General features: G+C 40.2%; 1 protein-coding gene across 2 annotated transcripts; it reads right to left on the bottom strand.

Moving 5' to 3' along the window:
* Positions 1-1,516: 1,516 nt before the first annotated feature.
* On the bottom strand, positions 1,517-6,285 carry LOC123092671 (ASC1-like protein 3). Of its 2 annotated transcripts, none has more exons than XM_044514490.1 (6): positions 5,822-6,285; positions 4,947-5,155; positions 3,576-3,731; positions 2,756-2,941; positions 2,491-2,669; positions 1,517-1,937 (listed from the first exon to the last, which is right to left on the bottom strand). In XM_044514490.1, exons 1-6 carry the CDS (start codon positions 5,924-5,926, stop codon positions 1,918-1,920), a joined length of 855 nt encoding a protein of 284 aa, XP_044370425.1. In that variant the 5' UTR covers positions 5,927-6,285; the 3' UTR covers positions 1,517-1,917. The 2 variants fall into 2 exon arrangements, with proteins under 2 accessions (XP_044370425.1, XP_044370426.1); XM_044514491.1 differs by having other exon boundaries at positions 4,947-5,032.
* Between the last annotated feature and the right edge of the window lie 6,508 nt (positions 6,286-12,793).

Genomic DNA, 12,793 nt, shown 5'->3' with positions numbered 1-12,793 from the left:
GCTGGACGCAGCCCAGATCTCCCTCTTCTCCGGGGTGCTCCAGGCCAGGCTGGTGGTCGGCGAGGCCGGGGCCCCCGCTTGGGAGCAGTGCGGCATGGCCAGGGGCGGGTCCTCCGGCTGCCTGACGCAGGGGCAGGGGCGTTTGGTGGCCGCCGCGGCTGGAGCGGCCCGCGGCACGAAAGGTGGGGAGGGAGAGGAGCTCAGCTCTCGGTGTAGTCCAAGCAATGTCGAATAGTGACATTGCATATGACGTTGCAGTGGCTAATTATATGTAATGTGACACATTTTGGCCATTAAATATAGTTGTTATTAAGTTATTGTGTTGATATATGTGTTTGGTTAGATTAAATTGAGCTTAAATTGCCCCTACAAAATTAAAGAAGATGACCAAGAAAAAGGTATTTATGGAGGCAACATTTGCACACAAGTGCGATAGCCTCCAAATCCGTATGGAGCAACGACCCACTATGATGACTCTACTAAAGCTGCTCTAGAAAAGAGCAAGAGGAAAAAATGAAGATGCCGCTAACCCTCTACTCCCTCCGTTCGGAATTACTTGTCACAGAAATGGATGTATCTAGACGTATTTTAGTTCTAGATACAATCATTTCTGAGACAATTAATTCCGAACGGAGAGAGTACTATTAAACTTTGGCAAAAATAGCAAGATATTTAAGACACAACCGACCATGAAATATCGGGTTTGGTAACATATATATGTAGCACCAAATTGTCCTAAAATGCCAAATGGAGACCGAGTTCTATGGAGGCCTTAATTCGGGAACTTTAAAATTCAAACTTTTTAGTCTCAAAAAATTTACATAGAGACATAATATACATGTGTGTAAATTTCCAGGCCAAAATACCTTAAAATGAGAGCTACAAAAAAAGTATGTGGCTTCTTAGAATATGTAATATTCATCCTTAAAGTCCATGAATTTTTATTTGCAACCCGCAATTCAAGGTATCTCATCCCAAAATTTTACGCACATACACATTACATCCTTGTATACATGTGTATTTTTTCCAGAATATTTTGAAACTGCAAAGTTTGAATTTTAAAACTTCCAAAATTAAGGCCTCTATGGAGTCCGGTCTCCAAAATGCCCTAGTTGTCACACAAGAGACAAACTGCTCTTGGTTGCTGTACTCCAAGCTCCTTCAACACAGTTTAGACCTAGATAATTATAGCCTTCTTACAAGGGGATCCGTCTTACAAGCACTTGACGAAATCAAGTTAGAGTGAAGAAATATAGCAAACCCACCCGTAGACTTTTGCTCATCTAGACATCCTGCCCTGTCAGCATCTGAAATTGCAGTCACCAGAACAAAGCTTGACATGTCTATCCGGATCCCTAACTCCCTAGTATTTCAAATGTAAATCTCAGAACTATCTTAACAACACGGCCATGTACATTACAAACCAATGCAGATGCACTCGTAGTCACACATAGATAAAGAAACCAATGCCGCCAAAAAGTTATAACTAGCAGCATGAGACACTTGACACATGAGATGAGAAGATACATGTGAGATTTACTCCTGATAAAAAAATCAACTTATTCCCATGAATTAGAGCTAAACCTACTCATAGTCACAGTATACAAGACATGGTAGAGAGGAGCTTCTAAGCTCTGCGGAAAAGCCACAGAAAACGACCTCTTAAGCCTTTTCTACTAACAAGGAAAGATGAACCAAAAATTATGAAGGGACCTTCAAGTAAGTTGCTAGCTATACCCGTTATGTATAGAACCTGCTCAGTTTCTTGGTCTAGCAATCTTTGATATCATAAGGTAATATACAGAAATGAAACTTTCTTAGCACAAGCTTGCGGACCAACACAATCTACTGTTGTAAGTACAGGGCAAGGTACCAGCAAAGAAATGGCCCATCACAATTGTCAAAGAACCACCCCCATCAGTCATCATCGTCCGAATCTGCATTGTGAAGAAATTCATCATTTAAATGATCACAACTAACAAAAACCTGGGTTAATATAGTTTCTGGTGCAATTCAAATCTTTATAACTGATTATGATGGAAGGGGGTCTACCAAACAAAAACCTGGGTTAATGTAGTTTCTGGTGCAATTCAAATCTTTATAACTGATTATGATGGAAGGGGGTCTACCAAACAATGTATCGGAGCTAGTTACCATTAGGCAATCTGATCAATATGTGATATTATGACTGTACTATTCATGCAACTATTCAAAATTGAAATGGGTGGTTCATTATTTCATTATGTATGCCATATGGGTCTTCCCTACTGATTATGCAGGGCTCTCCTGTTTCATGCAGGAATTTGGCGACAAAGTTAGACGTTGTATTATCTGGAAGAGAATGGGGGGAACCCAAATTTCACAAGAAAAAAATATTTATGTAGATATCCTAATACCATCTGTGAGTTCGTGAAAAAAACACGTCAGTCAGGATGAAAAAGGGTGAATTCAAATCAAACAAGTGATTGCGGCAAAGAAATGAAACCTTACCAGATCGAACATCCTCTCCAACTTTTCCTTTATTATTCAATTGTTTCATTATCATTGAAAATATGAGTTTCCCCCAATACACATGAAACACAAGTAATGTGAGAAGCATTGTGTTGAAAATATAGTACAAGGTCGTTGGGAACCTATCCAGCTTCCTCAAGGATATGATGGACTGGTAGCTGGCATTGCAAGAACAAGAACAGTGAGTTCCAACCTTGGGATGTAAACGGAATACAAGAAATTATGTACAAAGGAGCAAACAAACCTTGAGGTTTTGATTATCCAAAATGGGAAGTAAATCAGACGCAATAGGAGCCACGAGAGAGCAAAAAGCCCAAAAAATAAGCTAGCCCCTAGTTCTTTTTCAGTGTACTTGCACAATTTGGCAGTTTCAAGGAACACATCACTCGTGTCATGCAACGCAAGAATAATTGTTCCAATACGAAAAAATCTGCAGAAATGTAAATTTAGTTGTCTTAGAGCTGTGTTGCAATTTTGATCTTTAGCTATAAAAGTCAACTATATCTCTATGAATGATCATAATCAACAGAAAGAAGTAAAAATAAATGAATGCCTCGGTAACACAGCGATTTTCAGACATAATTATGTATTGTGAGATTATACATAGCTGAGCTGCATGAAAAGAAAAGCGAAATTACAAGAAGGGAGTGCAGTACCCTTTGTTCTAATTTAGCACAATGATTTTCAGAAATATTTATTTACTGTTACATGGCATGGCCAAATTAAGCACTGCTTACTAGAACATTCAGATCAATAAACAGCAAGAGTTAGATTCATCTATTATTGGCATTATAAATTCTGCATCCCAATTTATATATTTTCATACATATATTTGTTTATCGAATCAAACCAGTAGGTAACTAGAAAGACCTAGAGAATTGCCAAGCTTCAGTGCACACTGCAGAGTCATTGAATCCCAGCACAAGTGATTGGTAATTGATGATTTTTCGTTGCATAATGACCAACTGACCATAAATAGGACACATCAGAGTATAACAGAAGCCCGTCCCCATACAATTGCAATCCAGAAAATACAATATTAAAGAGGCTCAAGAAATATTTACCCAGTCAGAAATGAATATCCAATAAGAGCAGATGTTACTACATGGTGAGACATCATTACAGCAAAATCTTTTCTGCGGGTTTCCCAAGCAATGAGAGCAAAAATGCTGTAGATATAAAATCCACACTGGCACATGTAGAAAAGTCTCAATGAGGACCTGAGAGACAGAAATTAACATATACATTAGAGCAAAGAACAAAAAATCACTCCACTCCAAAGAATAGGTTAAATGGTTCCAAACAAATATGCCCGGGAGTGTTTCAGAGTTCCTGTTAATATATCTAAAATCTATAAAATCTGAGCCATTTGTTGTGTGTGATGATGAGCACAGCACTTGGTGTTCCGAGCATCATGTCATCAAACAATGAACGAAGAACAGCATCATGAGTATGCATCTTCCCCTCTAAATGGAAGGTCACGCCAGGTAGACCTTACCCCTCAGATTTCCTAGAAAAGCTAAGACTAAGTAAAAGGATGAGAGAACAATAATTTATCATGGTTATATCTGGTAACGGTTAAATGAAGCAGGATTCCTTTATCAAGGTAAGAAAGCTATTATAAGATCACATGTAAAAAAATTATAGTGAAAATGGGTACAGTAAAGCATGTGGTTGCTAGATAATACTCCCTCCTTTCCTGTTTATAGGGCTCAAATCTGGAATACTCTCCATGAGACAGTAACAGACCATATGCAACAAATGGTGTGGGAATCTACCTAACTTCCTTGACTATAAATAAAGATATCAATAATAAATAAATAATGTCAACATATGAAAAGTAAGAAATGTGCATAAATATTTCTTAGTACTCCCTCCGTTCGGAATTACTTGTCTCGGAAATGGATGCATCTAGACGTATTTTAGTTCTAAATACATCCATTTTTGAGACAAGTAATTCCGAACGGAGGGAGTAGAAGATAATGGTACAGTAGCAACACCCTCAAGGGCGTGCCAAACAGTTTGCTTAATACTCCCTCCGTAAACAAATATAAGAGCGTTTAGATCACTACTTTAGTGATCTAAACGCTCTAATATTTCTTTACAGAGGGAGTACTCATGAAAGAGAGGATACATAGAAATGCTTTGAACATAGGCAACCTTATCATGTTAGCTTAATAGCAAGGTAAGGGAGTTTACGTTTTCCTATATATAATAAAATTACGAGATAATTAAATATTTCATGATCTGGAATATTCTGAAATTCATACTTTTTTAGTACATTTAGAGGTTATAATGTATTGCAATAACATAAGTTATTTCTCTTCAACTTTAAGGAGATTGAAGAGACCATGTATCAGGGCAAAAAGCACATGCAACACCAGTATACCCATATATATATTTAAGAAAATTATAGAAGTATACTTTGCACTCACGGGATGGGTTGATTCGGCCAGCCATCGAAGTATTGCATTGTATCCAACGACCATGGTTCCTGCTTTATTATCAATAGGACCCATGCCTGAACAGAAGCATAGTATGTCAGCTTCCAAGTAGACTCTGAGAACTTGGCAATCTTTGCTTGCCTGGCCTCATCATTCATCAACTTAGAAGCCTTGCTAGTGAAAAAGTAAACTGCCAATGGCTGAAATGACATATACAGACGGCCAAACATCAGAGGTGAAGGTTAAAGTGACGAATACTCGGGGATGTAAAAAATAGTTCATGGTAAAATTTGAACAGAAGCAAATAAACATATATAGAAATAAAGCAGAGATAACCTAGGGGCCTGGTGAGACAGATTTATAGAACAAATAAAACAATTATATTATTCAGTAGTCTGAAGTATCATGTAACTAACTTCAGACTGTATATGGATTTTACAGTGGCTTCAAAATCGAAGATAATAATTAAGTGCAGTGGTGTATCATGTAGGAATTGTTGGTACATGACATGATAATGCTCACTACAGTACAGAGTACATGGATCACCAGAAGGCATGAGAGCAGACAAGCAAGCTCAGCTCAATAACTGCAGTAGTACAGGCACAGGAGTTCTAGACAGCATCCATCAGTAAGGCGGCAATTAATGAGCAGTTTCCATTCGGAGCACAGTCCGCGGGGCGTTGCATCACATGCGCACGGACGGTTAGTCAAATTAGCCGGATCACATTGATCGGTTACGAATTCGGCAGCAACACCAGCGAGCATTGAGCAGCGGTACGAAGAGCACACGTGGGGCGAGAGATCTCGCGGAACCCAGCGCGAATCTGGGGCGGGAAGAGGAGGCGGCGGAGGAGCCGGTTCCGTACCTTGTACAGTAGGCGGTCGAGGAAGAAGCGGGCGCAGAAGAAGCCGAGGGAGAAGAGCAGCGTCATGGGGAGGACGGACGCGGCGTCCGGGCCGCGGATCGCCATCGCCGACTCCGCGACGGCACCGGTAACAGCAGCAGCAGCAGCACCGCACGGCGGCGCGCCCCCGGCCGGGCAGTCGGCGCACGCGGATAATGTGAAGGGGTTGGATTGGGTTAGGGAGCAGGCGGTTGAGGAGGGGGGGAGCGAGAGGCCCAGGCGGACGGACGGGCACGCACTGCTCCTTCCCTCTGTATTTCTACTGCTGCTCGCGCAGCCGCGGCGCAGGTGGGAGGAGGAGACGGGCACGAGCAAGGGAGGAGGGCAGCAGGACGATGCGCGTGAGGGACGACGGCGGGGTGTGGGATCTCTCGACTCTGACGTCTCTGTCTCTGCTTCTGCCTCTGCTCACCCTAGAATTTCGTCGTCTTTGTTTATTTAAGTGTCCGGTCGTATTTGTGATTTTAACTAGGGCTCCTCCTGGACTAATTAAGACTCCAGTCTTGAATTGATTTTTTTTTAGGATCAGTCTTGAATTGATGGGATGCCTCGTGCTTCCTGACACCTCTCCAAAGAATGTTGGGACTGATGGTTTGTTCCGCTTTCGCCACCCCTCCTTCGCTTGGAAGCGAACCTATGTCCAATCATTCATACTGTAAGGAAATATCACGTGCTCCCATCCTCAGTGTTCTTCATTCTTCAATTTTAAAATATAATTTAAAAGTTTCAAACTACAAATGCTCATAAGGGATGTGACTATAACCCTTAAAAATTTCAGATCCAAACTCGAAATGTACATTGAGAAACAGAAAAAAACAAATTTAAATGTAAATAGTGTCAAACATTTTTTGTCCGTTTTTCAACACTACTCATGCTAGATTTCATATATATTTTTTCTCAACGTACATTTAGAGTTTCGACCCGAAATTTTTATGAGTTGTAGTCAACCTGCCACCGATTTGTCTCTAGAAGGTAGTTTATTTCTTAACATGTGAAAATGATCCATGTCCTCAACAACTGTGTGACTAGTTTGTTTGTCTAGACTTCGCCACGTTTTTAGGCTCACGCTCTTTTTGTTGTGAGCTAGTAGTTTGCGTGCACGAATCCATGTCTTTTTGACTGTTTTATGGCATGCTTGGAGGATTTGAATTCTTATGAGTTCATTTTTATGATCGTTTGTATTTGGGTGTGCCTAGGTCTCAGTTGACTGAGACTTAACCAGGTCTTAGTCAAGTGACATAACATGTACTCCATTCGTTCTTAAATACAAGTCTTTTTAGAGTTTTCAATAAGAAACTATATACGGAGCAGAATGAATGAATTTACACTCTCAAATATGTCTATATACATCCGTATGTAGTTTGTATTGAAATCTTAAAAAGACTTATATTTAGAAACAGAGGGAGTAAGAAAGAAAAGGAAAAAACTGAAAAGAAAAATTTGCATCGATCACCACGTAAGACCCCGCATATATAGCATCGACTGAGGCTTGGTTAAGTCCCACTTAGCAAAGATTTAGCATCCCCTTTGTATTTTTTTTTCTCGTAATGTGTCAAGCACTCATCGATGCTCATTACCCCATTAAAGAACTTTAAAAGATGTTGGAGTACCTGCCACCCGAGGCCATCCACGGCCTCACACACCCATGCGGCATCCGATCGATTCGCGCCGTCCCTATCCGCCTGCCGACGGCCTTCGCGTCGTCCAATCTTGTTAGTTCGTTCCTCACTACCGAAATTGATCTATTCGTCCATGATCAGTGGGCCGCATTCACGTTACTCCCCCCCCCCCTAGTCTGGCATCTTTTGCCTCGTCCATGCGTGTGCGTTTCTCGTAGCGCATGCCTGGACCTCTTATATGGTGCCTTAAGCGTCAGTGTCTAGTTTGCGCTCATGCGCTTGGTGAGTTGGGTCAACCCATTAACAAGAACGCTCACTTGATCTCGCCCGATACTTTGTTGGCTTAGTTGGTCGTTCTGCTGTTGACCCTTGACCATTGACATATCGAAAATAAAAAAATATAAGAATTTGAAAAAGTTTGCAAAATACTGCAAATAATGAACTAAAATGCAAAAAAAAGTCAAGGATTCAGAAAAAAAACACTAAAAATGAAAAAAAAACATTAATTAAACAGTTCACGGATACACCAAGTTCACTAGTTTGAAAGGAAAAGTTTACAAATTTGGAAAATAATTCCCATGAATTTGCATAAAGTCCACAAATTTGAAAAAGGTCCACGAATCTGAAAAAATAGAAAATGAAAACAAAAGTTCATAAATTATGAAAAAAGTTCATGAATACAAAAATGTTCACGGATTTTAAAGGAAAGGTTCATGAATATGAAAAAAAAATGACGAACTTAAAAAATATTCACGAATTAAAAAAACATAGATTTGATAAATTTCACGGAATATTAAATTCACGTATCTGAAAAAAAGTTCATGATTTTGAAAACCAAATCTTGGTTTGGAAAAAAGATCGTAATTATTGAAAAAGAGTTCACGGATTAAAAAAAGTTGATGAATTCGAAAAAATTATAGCAAAGTTCAACAAATTTTGCGGATATGAAAAAAAATCCATGGACTTTCAAAAAATGTTTGCGAATATTAAAAAAGTTCGCCAATTTTAGAAATGTTCAATAATTTCAGACATGTTTTTCAATATGAAATATGTTCACAAATTTCAAAAGTGTGCAGAAATTTGAACAAAGTTTTTGAGAAAATTCAATAAAAAAGGAGAGCGTAAAAAGAAAGAAAACAAACCGGCCAGGAAGTAGATACAAAACCAGGAACGACAGTTGAACGTTTATGGGCCAGCCCAGTTAACTCGTGGGGTGTGCGTCACGTACTATTTACCCTTTAACAGGCGCTTAGGGTGCTATAGAGTGTGTTTGGGGTACATGGAGGGTGTATGAGGGCAAAAGTTTTTAATCTGACCCACTTTTACTTGTTTGGCAAAAAGATCATAATTATTGAAAAAGAGTTCATGCGCTCACTTGGGCCCTTAGCCATGCCCAAAATATTGTTATTTTTTCTAAAAAATATTCAGATTTTCATAATTTATTTAAAATTTCAAAAAATGTTTAGAATTTCAAATTTTATTTAAATTTTCGATAAAAGTTCAGAAATTTAAAATATGTTTAAATTTATCTTCATGTTTTTTAATCTTGTTCACCATTCAAAAAATTATTCAAAATTCGAAATTGTTCAGCATGTCTAAACACATGGAGGCTGACAAACAAAGTCTCAGCTCAGCATGTCTCAGCGCATACACCGCTACCAAACAACAGCAAATGCATGGACTCAGCATGTTTACACTCAGCATGTATGAGAGGAGAACAATTAGGCTAGGTTCATACATGCTACCAAACACACCCCTAAGCGCTGAATAGGATTTGCGGCCGTGCCTATACAATGTTATAGCGTCGTTCCCTGGTGTGGCGCTTACCCGCACGCGTCCTGGGCAGAGCTATCTATTGTTACCTCGTGTGTATTTTTTCAGTTGACTATTGACCATTAAAAATAAAAAATACATAAATTATACAAGACAAAAATTTAAAGATGGGAAAATTTTGATAAAAATCATCATTTTTTAAGAAATTTGAAAGTGTCATGAAATTTGAAAAAATATTCATAAATTTGGAAAAGTTCATAAAATTTGAAAAAATGGTGAAAAGTAAGAAAAGTTTTGCGAAACTCACTAAACAATGTCTTGCACTGGTGGGGCGATGTCGGGCTTAATTACCGGTTGGGTCTCGTTCAGGGGTGGGGGACCGGTCCTTATCTGCCCGGTTGTTGAGTGCCTCTTAATTGGCTTCCTTGTTGTCTACCCGGTTGTTGGATCCCACCGGGTCTAACCGGTCGTTGAACATCGTGATTGGCCCCCCTTTATGCCTGCTCCTTTGTTGGATCCCGACGGGTCTACCCGGTGGTTGGGCGCGTTGCGTCCTCGAATGTTCGTGTTCTTAGGGTCATGCATTTCGTGTCTACCCAGGTTGAATTGAAGATAATAGTAAAGCAAGTCACACCATCGAAAGCTCCATTTACTTCCCTTGGGTAAGACACGGTCGGACATAAGAAACAAAGGCGACTAAAAAAACTTTGAATTGGAACCCACCTACTCTATATCAGTCTAATCTAATTCGGATTGCTCTACCGGGTCAAAAACAAGGGAACCATGGGCTATAGATGGTTGGGACATATCATCATCCGGAGGGCGTAGTCTTAATACCGATGTCTTTTTTAACCTTTGGGAGATCGAACCACTGAACCTATTTCTTTGACCTTGAGACCGATACCTTTGCGGATATGCCCTTATTTAGCTCTTGAAACAAAGAGAGATGGAAAGAGAGAATTATCAAACTCAACTAGACGACAGTTGAACGATGCCTGATCAACCATGCTCTATTGGGCATCGCGAGATCTAGGTAGTTGTTCCTGTCTACTCCTCTGTTATATCTCGACATGTGTACCCAATGGTTGGGTGTCGTCAGTGGCGCATCCCCAGATGGGTGTGTTCCGGGGAGAGTGTTGTTCTTGTCTACCCAAATAATGAACGCCGCCTGGTCGGCCCTCTTTCTCTGTTGGGTGCCACCAGGTCTGTCCATTAGATATTGTCGGGTTGGCGCATTAGTCGTTAGATATCATTGGGTTGGTGCTACTCCTATAAATCCATTGATCCTATTTACATGGCTACTGAATGCTGCCTGATTGGCACCTTTCTTTATTTGGCATTGTCCGGTCTGCCCGCCTGGACCGACCAATCGCTTCACTTGGTTCTCTTTTAGGGTTCTAATAGGATGTCTTGACGGTCGCATTAGCCGCTACGCGCGAAGATAGGTCAAAGTAGTAAAAAACTAAAATGCTATAAACAAAACTCGAGCACAAACCCTAAACTTGATAGGCTATTTATTACAAAGGATCCTACGACGGCGGATGTCTCGTGTTGTCTTCGGAGTCTTAGCGCTCACGAAAACTAGGTAGGGCAATGCCTTTGTGTATGGTGACTGCCATCCCAGGCACTGATGAAGGCTAGGCAAGCATGTATGGTGTCTTGACTAGTATAGATCCCTTGGATGTAGCTACATGAGCTTCTAGTATTTACATGCTCATGTGCTTCAAAAGCGTCATAATCTCGCCTTTTAATGCGTAGCATATACATGTTTGAAAGTGCAGGTTTACTCCCACAGGTGGTGAATGGGACATTTTTAGAATTTTTTTCAAACTCTGATGAATTTGATAAAGATCAGAGTAAAGAAATAGCAATGTGAGGAAACTAAATCATCACAAAAACAGAAAGCATGCATACAAGATACATATAGGTGAAGAACATGCGATCATACGAGCATACAAGCATGAAGAAGATGAACTGAAGAAATGAAAGACAGCATGATGAAAGTCTTTAGTTCAAATTCGTCAGAAGGTAGATCCCAAATTCTTCAGCAGCGGAATAACATAAAGATAAGGGTTTAGGAATTTGAAACCAGGTAGGCTCGGTGATGACACAACAATTTGGTAGACCAGTTCTAGTTGTTGTATCAACTATACGTCTGGTTGAGGCGGCTGAGATGAACTCATAGGACACACAATGCTCACTGTATTCCTCTTGAGCTAAGATCACTTAGACCTCGCCCATTCACGTGTGGTAAGTCTACAAAGTTAGACTTCCAAAACCTTCACAGACTTGTTCACCGGCACACCACCATGACTCTTGGGGTGCTCCGAACATGATGCCTAACCATCTGGAAGAATGACAATCTTCAAAGGTAAGAGGCATTGGATTGCACAGATCAATCTCTTTAGTGATGCTCAATCACTTTGGCTCTGGTGGCTTTTTCATCACTTAGGATTCTCTCAAACTAGACGGAGGATGGGTTGCTCTCAAATGACAAGTGTCAAGTTCTCCCGGAGCAGCCAACCAACAAGTGGTTGTGGGGGATGGCTATTTATAGCTAGTGGCAACCCGACATGAATTTTCATAAATGCCCTTGTCTGATATGATTGTTGTCAGGATAAGGATCCACTCGTCAGCTGGCCCGCGGTACAACAACGGTTGGAAAAATTGAACACTCAATTTTGTTGGCACACTCAATTTCCTCATGATAGGCAGATCACACTCGCAAAATCCTAACTCCTCAGCCTAACCAAATTTGCCAACGACCATATGAACTTCGTCACTGTCGCTAGCAAATTCATCAGCTGATCCAAAGATTTCCAAAGGCTTCATTTGAAGCAGCTTGTGTATGTATAGGTTTGAGCATCACTTTGGAAATGTGAACTATGATTCACCTAGACCCCCTTTAACAGTATGATTTTTCCTATGACTCCAAATAAGAAGAGAGAAACTATGAAAACGAAAGTCTTCAAACTTCAAAGTCTTCATATAAATTTGTTCAAAAGGTCATACCAATTTCATCACCAAATTCTTCACTTGAATAAATACATTTTTAGGGTCATCTTCCATGGGTTAAGCCAAATCTTCAAGGACTATAACTCCTCTGTACACTCTCAAACACATTAGCCCCTCAACCCATTTGTCTTCAATACTCCAAAACCAGTAAAGGGACACTTGATGCACTTACAATCTCCCCCTTTTTGGTGACTGATGACAAATTGGTTAGGTTTTCAACGGGAGTAAATAAAGGAAGTGTAGGTACTGAGTATGAAGAAATTGGTTACAAGATATTGAAGAACACCCCCTGAAGATGTGCATATGAAGAATTTGCTTTGGATTGCAAATGCACATGGCAGGTTGAAATTGTGGAGATCTCCCCCCATATCTTGGAATCCAATCATGCATGATCATAAGATATTGAAGAATTTGAATGCATGATGAAAATTGGTGTCCGACGAAATTGTGCATGCATGAGTAGATATATTAGGATCAGGGCATGCATATAAAGAATGTCAAAAGAGTCAGACCACCAACAGTTATT

The sequence above is a fragment of the Triticum aestivum genome, chromosome 4B, assembly GCF_018294505.1.
Source record: "Triticum aestivum cultivar Chinese Spring chromosome 4B, IWGSC CS RefSeq v2.1, whole genome shotgun sequence".
NCBI classification, from domain to species: domain Eukaryota; kingdom Viridiplantae; phylum Streptophyta; class Magnoliopsida; order Poales; family Poaceae; genus Triticum; species Triticum aestivum.
Note: the sequence above shows the minus strand (reverse complement) of the source record. Positions and strands in the feature narration are given on the sequence as shown.